General features: G+C 39.9%; 2 protein-coding genes across 3 annotated transcripts in view; one reads left to right on the top strand and one right to left on the bottom strand.

The window, feature by feature from the left end:
* The window catches only part of nkx2.2a (NK2 homeobox 2a), a 102,895-nt gene that overhangs the window by 33,202 nt on the left and 47,379 nt on the right, over window positions 1-22,314 (bottom strand). The window lies entirely within an intron of this gene.
* On the top strand, window positions 5,922-11,870 carry pax1a (paired box 1a). The gene is made up of 5 exons (XM_085143315.1): window positions 5,922-6,454; window positions 7,076-7,705; window positions 8,670-8,803; window positions 9,275-9,488; window positions 9,969-11,870. The coding sequence occupies exons 1-5, from the start codon at window positions 6,451-6,453 to the stop codon at window positions 10,067-10,069; spliced, it is 1,083 nt and encodes a 360-aa protein (XP_084999441.1). The 5' UTR covers window positions 5,922-6,450; the 3' UTR covers window positions 10,070-11,870.

The raw sequence follows: 22,314 nt of genomic DNA, 5'->3' as shown, positions 1-22,314 counted from the left end.
AGTAGGGCAGGCATGAATCAGCAGCAGCCATGGATACAGTCTCAAGTGCTCCAAAAGTAATTAAGGCTCCTCCTTAATTGACAACAGATCCAGCCAAGCAAAGCCCCACTTGCAAACAAAAACCATACAAGGTGCATAAAACAATGCCTATAGAAAAGTTTTATGGCAGAACAGACTGGACAGACTGCGAGCGTGAGTGTTAATGATGTAGTAACGATTCAAATGAGCGCTTTATGTCAGAAAACAAATCCCATTAAAAAGATTTTTGCCATTTTTTAAATATTTGACTATATTGTTTATTTAGCTGTTTGAATTTGGTTCCTGCAGGTGTTTCAGACCATTTAATCACCGAAAAAAAGAACAACAGGGCATAAGTGAGTGGACACAGGAGCATCAAGAGAGATTCACTCCTTCAGCGATCATCACTACTTTGCTTATGCACACAGAGGGAGCCCTTCACTCTGCTTTATTATTGTATAGCCGTGTGAGATGAAACTATAGGAGTGAGACTGTGGCCTCTAATGACTCTGCACAATCGAAAGTCTCACCAAATATTTCTGCTCCAAAAGAAAATACAGCTGAATGGTTTCCAAAGAGACAGAAACAGATGCAGACTATATTATAGTATTATAGTTATGGCACGTTTTGTCTGCACAATCATTTCCTCTTGATCTTTCTGTAAGTAATTTGAAGCCATATCTGATAAAGCGATTTGGTCACATCTTCATTAGTTTGTTAGCAGATGTTTAGCATGGATATAGTTATCTTTTGCTGAGCAGATTGTCATCTTACGGCTTCTAATTTAGAAGTAATGTGCTCTATCTTAATTAAAAACACTACAACAAACACAGGCACCTTTTCATATCCAGAGAAATTACTATTCTGCATTCAAATTACAGTCTTCCAGAAAATGCAGCTGCTACAACAAGGAAGTCGACGGCTTACAGTTTAATCTTACCTAAATATAAATTCTCCATTACGTATGAATGCTGCTGTGGCGTCTAAAGAGGCTGTTTAGAAACACTGTCAGCATTTCTCTTTGCTTAAAGCGTCGCTTTCCATAAAGATTTGTTTTCGCTTGATACTCGAGCCAAGACGATTTTAAGTTGCCAAATTCAAACACAAATCAAATATTAATGCTACATTGTCTCTGTTAGCTTAACTATTTTAACTTCTTTCAACTTAATAAGACAGTATAAATAAAAAACAGATTTCTTAGAGACAGCTCCAGTAACTTGAGCTCTGTCCCAGGTATAGTTTTTATTTTGTGTCCTGTGCCGTACTGACTGCTACTGATGCTAAGTGGTGGGTCATATTAAAAAGGTAACACGTTTACCTGTGGTGAAATTTTGAGTAAATCATTTTTAAAATAAATCTGCACTGAGAGCTCAAATAAGTTTGTAAAATATGTGATTTCTTTTAATACTTTCACTAGTTTCTTTGTATTTTTTGTTGTTTTTTATTATAATTTCCAGTTTAATGAAAACCAAGTTTGTCCCTGACATGCAGCAGGGCTGTTAGTGGTTGGTACGAGTTACTGAGGACAAGCAGTGGCATGAAAACAAATGCAGCCCACCTATTTCAGAAAGAACTCTTTCCATAGGAAAATGACATACTTGTGGAGTAAGTAAGAAAAACAAAATAGCTCGTTAAGACGTACTAATTGAAAAGTTTTGGTAGTGTTTATAGTCACTGAGATGTGTAAACGACAAGCAGAAAGCATCCATAGCTCATTTAATTCAAGCATAAATGCCATCAAATCAAGCTACAAATGCACCTCCCCATTGTAAACAGAATTAAAACATTTGACTTTCCTGGGCTTCCATCCAAAAACACTCACAATGAGTGTGTAATCCTAAGACGTTGGCCTCAATGTAACAATTAGAAGTACGTTCAGAATACACAGACACTTGAGACGTGTTTAGTGAAGGTCACGAGCAATTATCCAGCCTGGTAAAAGCTGGCATGTCTCACATGGCACTGCTGCACACCCTCATTAGGCGTCTTCTGCAGCTCAGAGTGGGTCTCGCAGCTATAAAAGAACTGAGCTTGCTGCCTTCCCGGCCTCCTTTTAGCAGAACTTCACCAGCAGGAGCACAAAGAAACTACACATCACCACCTCTAGATCAGATAGGAATGGACAAACTTTATTTTGTAAAGGAGGGGAATACTTTACCAAGGAATCTGTGTTTCTTTACAGGTCGAGCTTGGTTGGCTTTCAACAGAAAAACATTGATTTCTCCCTTTTTCCTATAATGAGCAAAAAGGTCTTCTTACCACACAGAAGCCGTGAAAGGCTAAAATATTCTAAATCACACACAAGTGATATTTTGAAAAAGAGGCAAATGTTGAGTTAAACCTTTATGGAACCAGAACAAACAACAACAACAACAGGCACAAATATAAACAAGATAGGTTAATTAATTTAAAAAAACAAAAGGGTGCATATTTATTTTTTCTGTTCAGGACTTCCTCTGACACTTTAAACTTGCAGTCTTCTTCCTGGTGTGCTCAAAGCGAGCAGGCTGGACCCTGACTAATAATTTCCATATTTAGGGCTGAGATCACTAAACTCACAAACACTAAATCAAAACCGTAGACACACACAAAAAGCTCTTCAATAAAACAATATGGCTCACTCCGCTGTGGAAAGAAAATTGAAACCATGTCAAAAAATATAGCCGACAGATTTTGTTGAAATGGGAAACACAGGAGTGTCTATAGGTGGCACGATAGGGGGTCCTGGTACCTGGTGAGAGATGAGAAAGTTGCACACTTTTTAGGGTGAATGTAAACATCACGTACTCATCACGTAAATGTGTTTGCGTTTTTTGTTCACTCCAAGAAGCCAGTAGGAGGCCTGGGTTGCGTTAGACTTGCACAGAGGCATTACTGTGCATGCACACGAAAATGCTTGTAGGTATTCTTCATTAATTTCAGCTCCCCCCACATTTACAAAGGAGTACAATTGTACAACAGCTTCCGACAGATCACTAAATTCCAACGCACACACACGAAAACCATACTGCAACATTTTAGGCCCCTTTAAGACAACGAAAAATACAACTTTAAATTCACCCTAAAACTTTAAAGACAAAGCACACCCGAGGAAGCGAATCCTTTGATGCCACTTAAAACCAGCATCAATATTTACCGACCGGGGTCGCTGCACCTTACGGGTGTCAGGTGTCAGCTGGATGAGATAACTTGCGTTTGATCTAAAAGCGATTTGGAGGGAAAATATACACCGTGGAGACCTTTGTACTTTCTTTTTGTTTCTTTTTGCTTCGTTTTATTTTATATATGCTCGCAGGTAATCAAATATTTAGGATAAATCATGTTCTCAAGTTAAATTTTAGGACATTTACAATAACGCAATGAGGCCTGTTTAAACGAAAGGCAGGTCTAAATGAAATTAGGTTTTCTCACACCCACGTCATCACGTACGGGTGGCATAAAAAGAGACTGAACAGATGCTGACTTTTTTCAGCAGGATTTAATACAGACTAAATACATTTAATGATTTCCCCGTGGAAAGATATCCAATCTACGGATCAGACTTTTTTTCTCTTCACAGTAAAAGCCCGCTTTAGACGCATTGATGCGCATTAATGCTGCACGTTGCAGTTTCGTCTTACGCACTGCAACTAGAATAAAAATTAAGGTAAACACACACTAAAAGCTGCTTTTTGCACAGAATTTTATTGCTTTTCTTCAAATTATCCCCATGCTCATGCTATATGAAAACATCTGGAAATATCCACGCACCTGTCACAGTAGTCACGGGCAAACTGCTCCTCAAAATACGTTGAGTAAAAAATTTAGATCTAAAATTAAATATTGGATATTGAACAGCACGTTTTGGGTTTATTTATTTATGTTTATGTGGGCATGTATTTTATGAATATACATGATACAATGTGACTCCTGAAAAAAAAAAAACGTGGGGGCGGTTCAAGGTTGCTTTGTTTTGTCACACTTGACAAAGTCAGACGGTTCAACGTACACCTGACATGCGTGCAAAACGTAGACCTGCAGCAGCTGCGGGTTACTTTCATGAAGAGAAAATGTTCCAACAGTCTAACACGTTAACACGGGATACAAATAATTCAAACAATTTAGTCAAATCTCGTTTATTCCTGTAACACAGCCGGACCACCGACCTCGACCTAGAAGCCTCTTATCTAACTGACCCATCCTGGATTCACGCGGCAGAAAATCAGATCGCTCCCGTGCGTATTTCTGACTTCAGTATCATTTTAACCATCTGAATTTGAGAAATGAGAAGCTCGCAAGGCAAGAAATTCAAATTTCCAAGACTGGAAAATAAATATATTTCACAGAGACAAACGCTAGATAATAAAAATGCAGTCCAGTGGAGGATGTGCATGTGATACAGCATATATTCATATTCCGGTATTCAAAGTTGTTTTGTTTTTTTCACTTTTCAAAATGAACATTTATCAGTATTTCCAAATAATTACTGATGCACGTGATGCAATTATGACAATTTCAAGTTCAGGAAACACAACCCTGAAGCTGTCTAACGTCAGCCGAGGAGAAAAACTGCAAAAAGTGCTCTAACGTCTGCGTAAATGTATCCAATAATAAAGCTGACTCATCAGTGCAGCATTTTTTTAAATGCAAATATAAGGTTTTAATCGATGCCGCTTATTTGGATATTTTGTTTCCATGCAACATTCAGAAACTGATTTTTAAAATGTGCCCAATTCATATACGGAGGCTGAGGCGGTGCTGAGGGAACCGGTGCAGTTCCTACAATGTCCAGATGAGGGGAGAAATGCCAGCCGGGCACTGGCAGAGAAGGGATAATAATAATAATAATAATAATAATAACGTTTAAATATAATTCATACTCAACAACGAACACAACTGATGCTTCCTCATGTTTGTCCGGTATCACCGCTCTGCAACCTGCAAATGCAGAAGTGCTGCATGTGGACTTGTGATATCTGGTCGCTTGGTCTCCAGACAAAGTCCACAGTAAAACCAAACGTGTCCGTGGCAGGTATGAAGCTTTCAGGCGATCTTCTCCGGCCCCCCTGACTCTATTCCTCTGACCTAACGTGATGCTTTCCATGTGTCCTGCTTTCAGCTTTGGATGGAGAAGTAGTCAGGAGACAGAGAGGAGAGGGGCTGGGCCGGTTATGTGCGTGCGTCCTTGTGTGTGAGGATTGGTGTGTGTGTGTGGGGGGGGGGGGGGGGGGGGGACACGACGACGACACTGCACCTTGTTACCATTGGGTCGACTGTTAAGTTTTACAAGTAACATTTTGCGAGCTTATAAACGATACCTTCTAAACTTGCACAGGAAACTCCGAAAACATGCTGTGATAATGTATGTCTGTGGAATCCAGTCGATAAGCCATAGTCTGGGAGCTCCGCGATCTACAGAGGTATCGATTACATGAGGCCCTTCCCATGTTTGATGCCTTAACACTGGCTTATAAAAAGACTCAGGCTGGAAGTGTGCAAGTCTCCTCCCGCTCTGGTGGCTAAGGGAGTCGCTTCTGCGGGATAATACCTTTAAATACTCCAGAGCTGCTCAGTCAGCCTATTTATTATATACAATATACAGAAAGAGGAAAAAAGATTTGTTGGCGTAAGTAAGCAAAACTGTTTTATCTCAAAAGTTAGAAAAAGTCTCTACAAACTGTAAACGTGTCAGATCTGATCTTCTAAAAGAATAATTTGAGATTTTGGGGGTAATTTAGAAAAACAAAACAAACACATTCCCTGTTATAAACACGCGTCACTGGTTTCATACATTCAAATTTGATGCAATTTCAGTTAAATGAATATAATTACACTGTAACGTTCAAGAGATTCATTTATTAAAATGACCGTCAAACTGAACCACGTGCGTTATCGATATTAATACATGTCTTAAAAATTGCTCCATTTTATTTTAGACCTGAAATTACTTGGAACGAGTTCAGCAAGGTTACACCTCTACTGTCATCCCGCTTATTACAAGTCCTTACCAGAAACGGTGGATGAAACGTTTCCCTGTCTCCACTTCCCTCTATGCAAAACTATCGGGAGGCTGCGCAGCTCTAAACCGGATGGGGTTTGTATTGGCTGAGAGCATTTCCAGCGCAGGACGACCAATGAGACCAAAGCAGAGGCTCGGCGTATAACAGCGAGGATTGAAGGACGCTCCAAATTAATTCCAGCAGGCTCCGGACTCCCCGGGATAACTCTAAATTGCATATATCGGATGAAGATCACTTTGGCGCTATTGTACCTTGCGGGCACTTGCTTCCAAAAAGAAGCGAGCACGCTGCTTTCGGAGGATTTTAAAAAGGTCTACGTTTTCTCTTCTGGGGCTCATTCCTCCCGTTCCCTTTTCTTCTCTGACCTCGCTCGGCGCATTCAGCCATTTGAAAGGACACCTATATTTCCAAGCATCTCGAAACATATAGGCAAATGGGTAAGCCTTTACCGTCTGCATGCTTCAGTGACATGTAGCTTATGGAAGCGTATCCAAACTCAGCACGACTGCGTAAAAAAAGAATTAAGGAACTTTCCCCTTTCTCCAAGTTCAGATAATGTGCAAATAAAAAAAATAAAAACTTTTGGAGAACAAGTTTATTCCTTGGAGGATTTTTTCCAGCACTGCTGAGCAGGAATGACAGCCTGTTTAAAGCTTTAAATCGTAAACTTAACCACAGAAGCAATTATCCAGTGAGACGCGTTTCTTTGAAGCGCTCTTGTTTGTATTCTTCGAGCTCGCCATTTTTTATGTTTTTGTTGTGTTGGAGGCTAATCCCAGCCAAACACTTTATATACTTTGTATAGTTGCAAAGTAAAGGCTAACCAGCTATCAGCTTTATGAACTCTGTTTATGGCGGATTATAACTGAACTGCATCAAACGGTCTCAGCAGTTTAAAATGTTTTTGCCTCTCACTATTTTTTCTCGCTTAATTGAATATGTGTGAGAATAAATGCAATGACAAAACACGCTGTAATATTTTCTTTGATCATATTAGTGGACTCAACTCAAAGAGTGGCAACACGTAACTCGTTTTTTATCTTTCTCTTTTCCTGCAGAGCAAACCTATGGAGAGGTGAACCAACTAGGCGGTGTGTTCGTCAACGGCCGACCTCTACCTAACGCCATACGGTTAAGAATTGTAGAGCTGGCTCAGCTCGGGATTAGACCCTGTGATATAAGCAGGCAACTCCGAGTCTCCCACGGCTGCGTGAGCAAGATTTTAGCGAGGTACAACGAGACTGGCTCCATACTACCCGGTGCCATCGGTGGAAGCAAACCCCGAGTCACGACGCCGAACGTGGTGAAAAACATCAGGGACTACAAACAAAACGACCCCGGGATCTTTGCTTGGGAGATCCGGGACAGGCTTTTGGCTGATGGTGTTTGTGATAAGTACAATGTCCCGTCGGTTAGCTCGATCAGCAGGATTTTACGCAACAAGATTGGAAATCTCTCCCAGCCTAACCAGTATGAAAGCACCAAGCAAGCCTCCGCGCAGGCAGGCCTCCCCTACAACCACATATACCCTTATTCCTACCCCAACACTATGTCACCCACTAGCACTAAAATGGGCAGCCCTCCTGGAGTACCAGTGACGGCTGGACATGTGAGCATTTCCAGGGCCTGGCCTTCTGCGCACACCGTCAGTAACATCCTCGGAATACGAGCCTTCATGGATCCTACAGGTGAGGAAAACGACGCTTTATAATCCTTCAAATCACAGGCTTCAAAATGCACGACACTTTATCTCTCACAAATAAGAGCTTAATAAACTTGAACAGCTGGTTATTGTGCAATTCCACACGACTAGTTTCCATACCTCTGCGTACAAGCAGCTATGGCAACAGGCGGGACAATGTGCCCATTAAAATGTGCACAGGCCTCTATTTCACCATTCAGCCAGAACGTAGTAAGGCCACGCTCAATGGGCCTTTTCATGGGATGATACATTTACAAACACCTTGCCCACCTGCTACATCCAACCTAATAATTCAAGCATTCCTTATATTTTTTTCTCTGCCTTGCTGGTGTTTTACTCATTTACTCATCTACTGTTGGGTCTCACAGCTACGGTTGTGTTCCAACTGAATTTATTCAAAACATATGTAGAACTATAAAAATATATATATATTATAATATATTTATTTAAATATATACTTTCTCGATCAAATTCCTCAAAACCTTATGCAATAATATTTTCTCTGTCTTTCATACGCATAAAAAATAACATGTAGGACTTTATTATGTAATAAAACCTAAAAAAAAAATCATTAAAATGGAGAGAAATGTTTATAATGAGCTGCTTTTTCTGTTTATTTTTTAAGACAGTTGTATTTATTTATTTATTTATTTATTACTCATTAAGTTGCGCGCTGGAGCAATTATAATTATTATAGTATTAAATATTATATTTATCCTGTCTTGAAAGCTATTTTTCAGTATTGAAAATTAAATCTGTTTGATACTCAAGAAAAGTTAGTGAGGAAATTGTTTACCTGTCTTCTACTTTTATAATTATGCCGTTAAATGGAACTGCCCTGTCATTTTCCTTTCTTTACCTTTCCTTTGTTTTTTCTTTTCATTTTCTGAAACCTGAGAATTTTTCTTTTTTTACACACTTTTAACGTAAAGTTACTGTCTCTAAATCAGCAATTGCTGGGACAGAGGGATACCCACCAAAAATGGAGGAGTGGGGTAGTGTCAACAGAGCAGCTTTCCCAGCCGCGCACACAGTCAACGGGATTGACAAGTCAGCCATTGACGCCGACATAAAATATCCTCAGGTAAAAATCTGTGGGTACACTGCACGGCCTGTGACCTTTCTGCACTCAAACTGCACACGTATGCACACCTCGCATTGCTTTCATTTATTTTCTGTAAAAGAAACAGTCCAAAGTGCTTAATGCCAAATGCTCGTGCTACAAAGGCCTGTGGCAAAACTGTAAAAAGGGCTCATCCACAGAGTCCTTTTTGCGTTCAGGCGGGATTTTATTGGGTAAACGAGTCTTTTGAGTTTTGAAGTGGATGGTCGATGGAGGAAATCTAGTAGCGCGTATATATTCTAATTTAGCGTATTCATGGTAAATTAAATTATAGTGAAACACATGTATTCGAAACCACTCAAACACCAAGCACCGTTTGTCAGAACCACTGCCGAAGGCCACATGCCGCTGTCACACAGCCTGCAATTAGAAGTTCTGTCGATTTTGTGTGTTTGTGCTTATTTTCCGCATGTCCTATCTGCCTGTCCACAGCCTTCCTCGACATTGTCTAGTTATGTACCGGCGTGTGCTTACTCCCCAACCAATCAGTACGGGGTGTACAGTGGGGCAGCAGGCGGATACGTGGCCCCGGGCCACCACCACTGGCAGACGCAGAGCCCGGCTCTATCCCACCCAAGCAGCGGGATGAGCATGCACGCAGGAGAAATCCACTCCCCGATGACCTTTAAACACCAGGCCCGAGAAGGTACAGGACAAGCAGGCATATTATTATTATCATTATCATTATTATTATTATTATTATTATTAGTTGTAATTTTTTAATGAAATGTTGTTGTTGGGTTTTTGTTTTATTTTTTACTTTTTGAAATGTATTCAGCTGGTGGCCGCATAAGGCCACGCGGTTCTCTCCCTGCCTTTCTCTTGTCACGCACCCACACTTTGCAATAAGCAATGACCGTAACGGATGTAAACACGTGCCCAATCCCAGAGAAAGTCTAACTGTATGACAATGATCAAATATTGACCTTTCAGACTTGGACAACTTCACGCCAGCCAAGTTGCCCGAGACCATTTTAGCCATTGGAAACTTACTTTTTAAGGAAATACGTCTGAAAATGTTGGATTTAAAACTTAAGTAAAACAGTTCTCTTTAGACCCATTCTACAGATGCAAATAATCATCTGATGGGAATTCGCACACTGTATGTTTCTTCTGTTTTTTGCAGGAGACAGAAAACCGCCCAGTCCCCTGAGCAAGCCGCAGCAGCAGCAACATGAAGACTTGAACAGTGTGCACGGACTCAGTCTCCCTACCTCATCATCATAACCGGGAATTATAACACCTTAGTCACCACAACCATTTAAATGAACTCATTTCAACAACTGCGACAGTAAGTCTGAACACTAACGGCTTGTTTGCATCTGACGGTCAAACACGGGCCAGATCACGTGCATTATGAGTGCAGAATAGCTTTACCGGTCTCTGCGGCCATATGAATGTAAGCTTGCATGGATGTATCGGTGTTTCCCCGCACTGGCTGATAGTTTTCTTTGTTTTTCATTTGAAACCCTTCATGTTGCTGGACAGTATATTCTCCAATTGAGATTGCAGGATTTTAAAAAATATCAAAAAACATTGTGTACGTCTCCTCTGCCATGGATGTTTTCTTCCTAAAACCAGAGCTGGTCTGTAATCCGCCATTTTTATCATTATCTTATCTTTAATTTGTGGCCATGACTCTACAGTGACTCAACGATGTGAACAAATTCTATAAATTGTCTAAATGTAAAATATTTGCCAAAGCTTTAATTATATATTTTTATAATTTCATTGTAAATATTCAAAAATAAAGCCTTTTTCTTAAATGCCACATGTTGTTGCCGCTGATATCATTTCACTTTGGATCAATGAGAGGACACCAGCTGGTTCAGTCCTAATTTATGGGACTAGGTGATGAGTTTATGATTTAGAAATCAGATGAAGAAGCTGAAGTCAAGTTTTCTTTTAATTTCAGCCCGTGACAGTGCCATGGTCGGCTCACCCCAGTCCGTGCCAGTTTTTTTTAATCATTATGCTTTCGATTACCAGAAATTTAACCTACCATTACGACCCTGAAATCTAACTTTGGCTATATTGGTGACAGCACAGGCCTTTAAGATATTGCCAGATATTACTGTTGTCCGTTTTCCAGGCGGTGGTGAAATAAAGGGCCGTGAAAGCGTCGTTTGGCCTTTTGTGAGGCTTTTAATGACCTGTAACCTGTTTGAATCGATGACAAAGAGATTAAGCTTGAGCCTGCCTTTTATGAGAAAATGTTTTGATTGGATTTATACTTTTTATATTAGTAGAATGATTAGTTCTACTACTTACCGGGAAAGGTAATTGCTGTGTTTACACAGGCATAACCTGCCTACACTTCCAAAGAGCTCTCCACTGCTGGGCGCCTCGGCTGATGCTATCGGGCCTGTAATTGAAACCGTGATAAAAATCTGAGGGCTGATCATACACGTTAATGAACGGTGTGTGCAGGAGAGCAGCTGACAGTCCAATCCACCCACATGCCGCCTGTGGGATCTGTTGTCCCGCATAGAAATTACGAGAATTTTCCCATACAGGCCTATAGGCTCTGCCCGCTCTCTGTAAACTGTTTATTCCTGTGGCCTGTTTGGCTGTACTGTACCAGCCCTAACGAAAAGACTTCTCACAGCTTAATAGACTTCACTGTGCGCCACTGAAGGTTTTTCTGACCACGTTTGTCATGTGTGATTTCACTTATATGTTTGGCCTCTATGTGTGGGGGTCAATCGACCCTATTTATGGTGCGTTTTAACAAACCAGCCCACTGGTATGTGAGGCAGGGTCTTACATGTTATCATGGTACTTATCGTTGTGTATGAATCCACTAGCTTGTCTCAATGCAAAACGTCTAACTGTACTTTGGGTCGGAAATAAATATTTTCTTTAAAATTTTCGCACGTTTGCATATTTCACCAGTAAAAGTGGATTAACACCGTTTTTATTTATTTGCTTACTTGTTTGTTTTTACTTTCATTTAATTACAAATCCAAAATGTTAAAAAAAAATTCCCCCGATTATTTTCTGGGCAACCAATATTTCAAAAATTAAAATTCTTTTAAATGTTAAATTTATACAAACTTGTAATATAAAATAAATCAACAAATAAATACATTTTATTTAAAAAACGACGAATACAATTTCCCGTGTAAAACCTGCATCACTTCCAGTGGAACTGACGCAGGATGTGTGGTCAGGGGGAATGTGAGCACTGCTGTTGTTTCGGTGACAGACCCAGTTTAGTTTGGCTGAGTAACAATGAGCATTTCTGTGGTTTTTAACAGCACATCCAGCTAGAAAGAGCTGTCATATAGTCTAAATGTGTTTCTTCCCCCTTTTTGACGTCAGCATGCCTTAAAAATTAATAACTGTGGCTTTATAGTTCCCAGTGCTCCAAGCTGTTAACGTTTCAGGTCAGTCAGGGATGACTTGACAGTGTTTTGACTGAGCTGAGGTGACAGTCACCTTTTGGGATTATTGATTGTAACTGTTTATTCTAAAGTGATAAAACTGAGCAAAATCAGCCACATTAACTCAAAGTGTGTTGACTGGAGGGAGGATCAGTTCAATACTTATCATGAATTTCAGTAAGTTTAGCTTTTTGTTATTCATATCGAGTTATGATTCTTTTATTCTGATATTGTTGTTGTAAGGTTTGAGGGCATAAATGCACAACTGGAATGCAGCTCGACTGCCATAGTGGTGTTGCTGAATTTTGCTGGGTACAGTGTATGCAGCTTGATCCTGTTGTGGGCTTTCAAAACTGTTTCTACAGCAGTTGTCCCTGCCACTGCCTGCCGGCCGTTACAAAAGCAGTTAAATATTAAATGTCTGGCAATGATCGACTGTAGAAGGCCAGGATTTCTTAATACAAAGCACTTTAATGTCTTTTACTGGCTGGTTTTGGTATACATGCTGGAATCTGGGTGTCATAAGCTCTATTTTGCAGCTGTTGATTCTTTTTCCCTTTTGCAGCAAAATCCCAAGTGACTCAGTATATCCAAACATTAAGATGGCCTTTGAGTACACACGCTCCCTGACTGGAGTCGTTCATGTTTTCCCGGATACCACTTGGGGTTCGCAAAATACTCCTTCATGGTGGTGGGGTTACTTCCTGCGGGACCTATGGTCATCAATCAGGGCAGCAAGTGATACCCCCCACTGCGTCTTCAGCAGACCCTCTGTGCTCAAAGGGCAGCAGGTGGGCTAGTTTCAGATGTTGTTTTTTATTGAAAAGAAACAACAGTCAAAAAGAATTTGTATTTTTTAAAGATTTACAATCTGATCTCTCTGCAGATGACTGTAATTGCCTCGGGTCAGATCAATCCAGTAGCTGCATACAGAAATTCCTACTTGCATTAGTTCTACTTGAACTCTAATGTAAAATGATACGCATGAGCATTTATTTATTTATTTTAAAAAACTTGGATTCCTCGCTTTAAATTGATAAATGCATTTGCCACGTAATGCGATACACTTTAAACGCAAGTAATAGCACAAAAGTATGCAGATGCCCAGGCTTTAATACGTCTGGGCACCGAGCTCGTTGGTCTTAAGGGTCTTACATCTAAAACTTAGACTTGAAAGGATTCTCAAATACCAAAAACTCAAACAGATACTTGGAGAGATGGATAGGAACTTGGCCTCCTTGAGCCTAATGGATATGATATTAAGTACTATTAATAATCCAAGCAGAAATGAAGCGGTGACAGAGGTTCCTTAAAAAGCTAGAACAGGCGCTCCTGTCTTCAGCTGTAACAATCCATCAGTGTCTGCCATGTGTACAGGAGGGAGTTCAGTTTATGAATTTGACACTTTGCTTGGTTTGAGGCATTTTACATTGTGTCCTCTTTTCGCTTTAAGGGGGAAAACTACCCTAGGCTCGCCAGGAGTCGCTCACTCATCCACTGCCTTTGCACAAGTCAAAGTCAACAAGAGAGCATCTCAGGACAGGCGACATGGCAGGTCTTGGAAAAAGCAAAGAAAGATACACGAGAAACCTTTTAGAAAGAGAGTGGCAAGCTGGCAAAGTTTCAGTTTTAGAAAGGAGGCCGGTGTCAGCACTTCTAGTCATGTCTGAAATTTCAAATGAATCACCTTGCCGTGGAAACACGGCGTACAATGCTAGAACATGTGCGTATCCTCGTCCCCGACGAGCAGAACATTGTTTTTTGACAGGCGTGTGAGAAACGCTCATGAATTAAAACTGTCATAGCTGCCAGCGTGATGCTAATATTTTCTTGAAAGAATTAGACAGTGTAAGTTATACATGCATCCTTCATAACACATCCAAAAGTTATCAATATTCTAAATATTATTATTAGATTAATTTAGAATTTAACCATTTTTCACCAAGAATGTGAAGATCAAAGCAATAAGTCTGTGAAAATTCTTGTATCATTCTTGTAATGCAGTCACTACTGCTTTTTTTTTTTTTTTCCACTGACTGTCCACAGGATTTCCAAGCAGGCAGAGTTACAGCTCTGTAGTCTAGGGGATGATAAATGTCTCCCTCCCATGTTCTTACTTGCTCTGCCAGCTCACCACATCAACCAGACGCTCTAAAAGTAAAAGGGACAGAGACATGATGATGACATTTGGCTTTCTAAATGAAAACGTATCATTTCACTTTTTCTCTCAGGAGACTCCGCTGCTGTTTTCTGCTGCCTTTGAGGAGACAGCAACACAGCAATACAGAGAATAACCACAGGATCACATCAAATTGCAGAGGCCAGATTTGATTATTATACACAGATGACTAAAAGACCATGAAATTAGGTTTGCAAACACAATTAAAATGCACTCTTTGAAAACAATGCCATGAAAGCAGACCTATTTTTTTAAATTAGAAGAATGCTTGTAATTTGTCATAATTTGTGCATATTGTCTGTAAACATCAATGCCTATAGCAAAATCCACTCATTTAGTGGAAAGTCATAACACAGACCTTCATGGAAATTTGTCAGCAGTTTCGCATGTCTATTTTACTCCAGATCCTGGCAAAGAGAAAGACAGTCATGAGAAGAAGAGAATCCTCTCTAATTTGTGGAAACTATAGAATTAATGTTCTACCAGATCGCCCATCTGTGACTTATTTAAAGTGTGCTGAGACATACACCACGCCACACACATGCAAAATGCTACCACCAAATAAAATAGTTAATTTTTGGCTCAGATTCTTATTAGGTGATAATAAGATGATGACTCTTCTCCCCAAAAATGCAAGTGGTAAACCACGGTACTGTCTGCTGGTTTGAGGAGGAAAGTCCTGCATGAGACTCAGATGGATCCTTAAGACGGGTGAATGGGCGTTATTGTGTTTGGAGAGAAGATTCAAAAGCAGCGTTATTACTGTACGTTGTATGTGATTCAAAGGAATTCTTACAGAATATGGCTTTTTCCTGTCTTTTTAAATAATAAGAGCTTTGCTACCATCAATAATTTTTAAAAAGAAGAAGAAGAAAAAGCTTAAATCTATCAGTGTGTGACTTTCTGACCCTCTCCATGGCTCTCGTTCCTAAGTTCATTCATTACAGGCGAATACAGAACTCTTTCAGATGAATTCAAACTGTCTTGTGCTGTGTGTTTAAGCAAATGCTATTCCACAAAGGACCGGGGACTATTTTCAGCTGCAAATGAATACATGCTTTTTGCCCTGGTGGTTATGTCAGTAGTGTATGAGGAATCAGAATAAACTACAGAGGGCACGTTCCTACTTAAAGAAATGTGCAAACCAGTCCGACATGGACTGTATAGGATAAAGGTATAATCATCTCTTAGTTTACTCAGATTGCACAGAGTGTATATTTGTTAATAATTTGAATCATTTTGGATAAGGATAAGTGTAAGATAATGGGGAATTTCAGTTTTTACTTTATAATTTGTTTAGTGTAAGATTTACAGTTAAATTGTATTTTTTTCTTGCCTTATTTAATTTTTACATACTGTTCCTTTAACACACGGTAACTGTGCACGGGGGGAGCGTTTGCGACGGACAGTGTGGAGCAACGGGGGCTTCAACTAGCTGCTAGTGCTTCCGCGGTAATATGGACTTTTTTACATGTAGCATCAGAATGAAAAGGCCATTTTCATTTTTTGTCACTAGGGTTTTAAGATATCAGATTTTCATTTTCATTATTTACGTCATCGAATCGGCATTATTTAGACGACGTAAGTATTTTATGTTTACATGTGATTATCGAGACACCAGATGATAACACAAAGAAAAAGACAGAAAGCACCGGGCTTATCCCTCAGAATAAAAACCACTCCAACCACATTAGGGCATCAGTGTAGTCTGGGTACGTAAAGTTCCTTTTTTAAAGTTCTTTTATTTTTACACATGTACATGTTCCCCATGAAGATCAGGATTCTGGTTACAGTTCACTTCTTCACTTTAGAGGTCAAAAAGTCAAATCATAGCTTGTTTGCAGACATTTGACTTCACGTCGACGTAAAAGCACCGACTATTTTATTTAAAGGCAATAAAAGAGAAAGGACTGTGTAATTAGTCTTTCTGATTAGGTGTAAATAAAATACAATATTTTTGCTATTAGTAAAAGAAGACACTCATACTTTATGAAATTTGCTCTTTGATATCACTCTGGGATAGTTTTTTTTGTCCCCCACCAGCCTTTTCTTCCTGTACGTCTGTCCTACAGCACATGCTGATCACCCCATTATTCATGAGATAACAGGAAGTTGTAAGCGCAGCTCTGAATCATGCAGAACCTGTTGTTCTGCTGAATGCTGCACATGTGCCGTAGGAGCAGGAACGAATGCTGTCATCACATCGCGAGTTCACGAGATAATGCAACCAAAAGGTGAAAGGTAAACAGCAATGAATGTCATTAATCAAACTTTTGACCTTGCCTAGCAACCGCCGCTCCCAGAAGCGTTTGCAGCAAAGGCGCCAGTAAGAGCTGCCAAACCCCTATCAGTCGTCAGATTTTAAGAAACTTGTTGGCCAATAACCAAGACAGGCACATGTCTATATCAACGCACATTTACACTGACCTATTGACTTTAGAAACATCCGGGAAGGACTAAAACATATACATAACTGTCTGACCTTTCCCATATTGACAGTATCGTCAGGTTTAAACAACCAGTATTTCGGTTTGTGTGTTTGCGAGCAGCGAGGCCCAGGAAACTCTGCGTCACGCAGTCAACTGCCGCTCTGAACCGGTGCACAATAAGTGAGAGAGCGAAAGACAGAGGGCCCCTTTGAAGAACACGGAGTGCAACCAGTTGTGGAGAACCATGCGTGTTGCTGTTATTGGTGCTTTTCACTCAGATACGCCTCTCCCATCTCAGCACTCACACGCAGCAATGACCCAAAGGGTGGCTGCTAATTTGGCATGGCGAAAACATGGGTTTAAACTGAAAGAAGGGTCTGATGTAGCCACTCCATCGGTAAGAGCGAGTAGCTCCACGAGCCAGACCAAAAGTAAGTAAGTAAGTAAAATTTATTTATATAGCGCTTTTCACAGATAAAAATCACAAAGTGCTTTACAACACAGGAAATGGGAACATAAAAACAATATAACAGTAAATAAAACAATTTAAAACAACTATAAAAACAGCATAAGAAGAAATTAATCAAATGCTTTTCTAAATAAAAATGTCGTCAGCTGTTTCTTAAAAGAATCAATGGAGTCTGTGCAGCGAAGAGACAGTGGTGCCACAGTCTGAAAGGCCCGATCACCACGAGTTTTAAAACGAGTGAAGATGTATGTGGTTTCAGCAGGTCAGATAAATATTGAGGAGCCTGACCATGTAGGGCCCTAAAGGTTAGAAGTAAAATTTTAAAATGAAACCTAAAATTTACGGGCAACCAGTGAAGGGAGGCCAAGACTGGGGTGATATGTGATCTTCTCTTGGTGCCTGTTAAGAGACGTGCTGCAGCATTCTGCACAGTCTGAAGACGATTTAAGGCTGATTTGTTAAAAGAAGTAAAAAGGCCGTTACAATAGTCTAAACGAGAAGAAATAAAAGCATGAATAATCATCTCAAGTTCAAGCTTTGATACCATTAGTCTGAGTTTAGAGATATTCCGTAAATGACACTGATATGGAAATAACCCACATGACATGGTGTGCACCGAAAGAAAATAGACATTTAGAAAATATCTCTGTTTTGGCAATGAAATGTGGGGAAGTGATACTGAAGGATACTTAATAACCAAAACAGAGTAGTATAGGCAGCATTTATATTCTCATACTAGAGAGAATACGATTGCAAAATGCAATTAAGGCAGAAAGCAGTGCAAGTTTAATGTCAAACTGTGTTCATATAATTTCTCTGCAGAAGAATATATTAAAAAACACTCCACAGAGCACATGGTACAAACCTATGTGGGTGTCCTCTCATTCATCGCTCTCTATTGTAGACTGAGACAACCACAAGTCGCACTTCCAAGCCACAATAACAAGGTGGGCCTCTGTAGAAATGCTTAAACTGCATTCAATTGTCTGGTGAACCCTCTGTCTTTCAGCTCCCAAACTCTCTCTGTCGTGGTGTGAAACCGTAATGAGAAACACAATCGCTTTTTATTCCCTGGTTGAGAAGCTTTTTAGTAGCTTATTAAGGAAACCTTGTATGTTTTGGCAAACGGCGGTGAATGCAGCTATAGTACTTGTTTATGGTGAAACTGTGTTGACTGAATCTTATACAAGCAATAAACATACAAGCAAAATTTAACATTGACTGCTGCTTTGGAAATTGAATATAATGGATCAATGTTAACGTAATAAGAGGTGGTCAAAGTAGAAACAGTAATTGTTTTTGCAATGTGATTCTATAGAATCAGAAATCAGAGTTTCTACACATCACAGTGTTAATTTACAGATGTTAGATATATTAAATATTGTATTTTAGGTTGTGCGACTTGTCAGTGTGGTTTTGTTTAGCCCACATTTACATCTCATAATGCATAAAAGTATTTTCGTTATCAGCTTCTTCATGGGAAAAGGCGATGAAAACAGCTAACCGACACAAAAGGTGAGTGTCAGCGTGTTAGAGGAAATGCTTCAGCTCTTCCTGCTCTCAGCCACTCAAGAATGATGAAGGTGTCCCTGTGCACGCTAAGGCTATCTGTTACTGAGTTAACAAGTTCTCTGCTTTTCTGTAATTGAAATCCAAGGCTGTCTGTCTGTCACATGGAAAAAAAACAAATAAACACACATGTGAATTTGACGAGGTTCTACTCAGGGGTCACTACGTGCCAAAGAATGCTGAGTCTTTGTCCATTAAAAACAGGACACCGTATGGATACGGCATCATGCCATCTTCAGTCCACCTGCAAATGCAAATAGGGGAATTGTTGGAGGAAGGCTTAGATTTCCCCCAAAGAAAAGTTTGTTTCTGCAAGACTGGCTGGCTGACCCAGAGAAAACACGGAGAAAAGTAAGGTGAAGGTGCCCCATGCTGCTCGGCTACTCTCACTGTGCAGCAGGTTGAATTAGTCCCACAGACGTTATCATTTCAATTTGAGTGAAACAGATTAAAAATCATTTTAGAAAAAATAGCATGTTGAGGTTTTCTTGCACAGAAAGCATCAAACCGCATTTTATATAAGTTACATAGTTTTATCATAATTATTCTTCACATCCAAGATACTTGACACTGAAGTTTTATGAAATTTAATTTTCAAATTTTTATTACTTTATTATTTTTATTACTTTATTATTTTTATTACTTTTTTTTTTACGTACATATAATGCAATACATGTAAAACAAAGATTAAAACCGCGTGTTGACTTACAATTCCCTCGATGCTTCTCAGAAAGCATCATTCAAATGTCACACACGCACGCATGCATGCACAGACAGGCACACACAAACACGTGCGCACTCCCACGCACATTATTTGAGAAAAGTAAGTCCAACTTTTTTCTTTTCTTTTTTTTTTACCTTGTGTAAGAAGAAATAGAAGAAATAACATGGTTGAAGATCTCAGAGCCAACTTGGCAACATACTGGTAACATGATTGGATAAAAACAGCAGAGGCTGAGTTTAATTAGTCATTATCTATCACAATATCATAAAAAGAGGATTCCCAGAATTACTCACAAATCTTTGCAAGCAAAGTATGAAGACAGGAATATTTGTTCATTGAATTTAACCTATTTTAAGTAAAAGTAGGTCAAAGTATAAAAGTGAGTCGATATACTGCAGAAACACCTCCTCTGAGCGAGAGCTTCGTTCAAGGTCAATCATGGGGAAACCTTTAAAGTGTACTTAAACACTCAAACCCTATTGTCCCCCCTCCCGGGGGACCTCAGCTCGCTCTTGCAGAGCAATGACACGACACGTATGCAGTGCCTGAGTCCAGCTCGTCTGAGCCTGGGCACCTCTTTGACCAGGCCAGGACTCTGGCCAAAATAACATCTCTGATGGACAGAGTCTCCCACCCCATGCATGTAGATGTTGCTGAACTGCAGAGCTCCTTCAGTGACAGACTGCTGCATCCTCGATGCATGAAGGAGCGTTTCTGTAGGTCCTTCCTCCCTGCAGCTGTCAGACTGTACAATCTGAACTGCTCCCAACAAACATAGATGTTTACATCTGTGCTGTAACTGCAATAAGTTAGTTAATTAACCAATTCGCACTACAACCTGGTTTGCCTCTTACCTGTAATTATTTTTATTTAATTTAATAACTGTACAGTTCTCTCTGTTTATAGTAACCATTGTCCTTAATGTAAATATGTAAGAAAAATTTTTTGGCTGCTGTTACGACCAAATTTCCCCTTGTGGGACAATTAAAGGATTATTCTATTCTATTCTATTCTATTCTATTCTATTCTATTCTAATATGCTTAGCTGAGACCAGCATGGCACACAGTGATCACAGAAGTCAAACAAACAGAACTAGGGATCACCCTTAAAATTCCCAAAGACAAGCTCTGGGTCTGGTCCTTTCTCCTGCCATGGGTTCCAGCTCAAGACCTTACTGCCATGAGGTCACTGCGCTCATCACTGAGCTGCAGTAGAAAGCAGTGGAATGCCAAATAAAGGCGACTTTGAAAATAAAAATAAATAAATAAAACAGCCTTCAAAACTATTAGTACTAGAAATACTTTTGTCCAGCTGAATTAATTTGACTAGAGGAAATTTTCTAAAACTGTAAGCAGTCGTCTGAGTCAAGGTCTTTGTATCATCCTTGAATTTTGCATGTGATTCTATGCATTTATCTCCAGTGTTTATGATAAAAAGATATTCATGTCTAAGCTTCTTCCCACATCCATCCGTCCGTCTGGTTCGAACAGCAAAGCCGTCATCTTTGCTTTCATCGCACAAGGCTAACAGGTCAGGGGAATCTAGTTTCTCTATTTGTTGTTGATGGGGTGGGATAAAGGAAGATTGATTCCTTCAGTGTCATCGTTGCAGGTGTTTGCCTTTATGACCAGCGTCCTCTGCAAGCAGTTTCTCATTACGCTCTGGTGAGAAAAGAGGACCTTTAAGTTTCGTGCATTCCGACGATGCTCTGAAGACTGTGTAATTCTGGAGACTAAATTCAGGGGGAGAAGCAAATCAGTTTTTATTTGAAGCAGACCTGACTCAAACAGAGATTCACCGCACTGTGGTCAGACTTCAAACCAAGTCATTATTTGCCTTTTTTCATGTACAGACTGCTGCAAATCTCCAGTCCTTCTGAACACAGCAGAAAAAAAAGAAACAGACTGTTGTTGATTTGACTTCCATCTTTGTGGGAGACTGCCTCCTTAATAATGTGCACATTGATGGCGTAGCAGCTGATCAGTAATTTGTAAGCAAATATGTCATCACAGTTCCTTGATATTAGCTACCCAGTAACCAGTTTTTGCTTGGAATCTCGATCCCTGTGCGTTTCTCGTAGTAGTTTCACTTGCAAGCGATCGATGCGAAGCGCTCTCAAAGTGAAGCCTTTTGATCAAACTGAGAAGATGGGTTGGATTTCATCATTGGAGTTAATCCATCAACAATGCCAAAGTGTTGAATAAAGCCAGAGTAAATGAGTGTGTTTGCACTGCCGCGGAGTAAATATTAGTTTGTCCAGATAATGCTACAGACTCCTGAGGGTTTCCACATTGCTTAAGTTACACCAGCCTCTGTTCTTTTCCAACAGAAGAATGGCTTCCCACTCTTTCTTCTTCTTGAAAGCAAAACATTGGTAGCAGTCTCAAGTGGCTGAAAGTTTTAGTTGATAATCCAGTCTGTCACTCAGACCCACAGCAAGATTAATGGCAGGGGAACTCCTGTCTGGCAAACATCCCGCTCAATCAAAACAGATAACTTGCTTTGAGTAATAGTTCTGAAATGCAGAGTTAAAGCGCAAATTGCTGCTTTACTTTGCAGGAGGAATATCAGGGGAATACGTAGAGTAAATACAGGAAACAATAGACTTCAAAAACAGGCTGTGTCACACTAGTAACTCATCTGTACAGTGTTCAGGTTGAAAAAACACAACATTTCTCTGGATAATGTGTATATACTCCATATAAAACCCAAGCA

This window comes from Neolamprologus multifasciatus, chromosome 19, assembly GCF_963576455.1.
Source record: "Neolamprologus multifasciatus chromosome 19, fNeoMul1.2, whole genome shotgun sequence".
Lineage (NCBI taxonomy): Eukaryota > Metazoa > Chordata > Actinopteri > Cichliformes > Cichlidae > Neolamprologus > Neolamprologus multifasciatus.
Note: the sequence above shows the minus strand (reverse complement) of the source record. Positions and strands in the feature narration are given on the sequence as shown.

What these genes read in the sequence shown, in the direction of transcription:
- pax1a (XM_085143315.1), top strand. An exon ending in AGCCTTCATGGATCCTACAG is followed by an intron (nt 7,706 to 8,669) that starts GTGAGGAAAACG and finishes TCTCTAAATCAG; the next exon opens with CAATTGCTGGGACAGAGGGA. An exon ending in TAAACACCAGGCCCGAGAAG is followed by an intron (nt 9,489 to 9,968) that starts GTACAGGACAAG and finishes TGTTTTTTGCAG; the next exon opens with GAGACAGAAAACCGCCCAGT.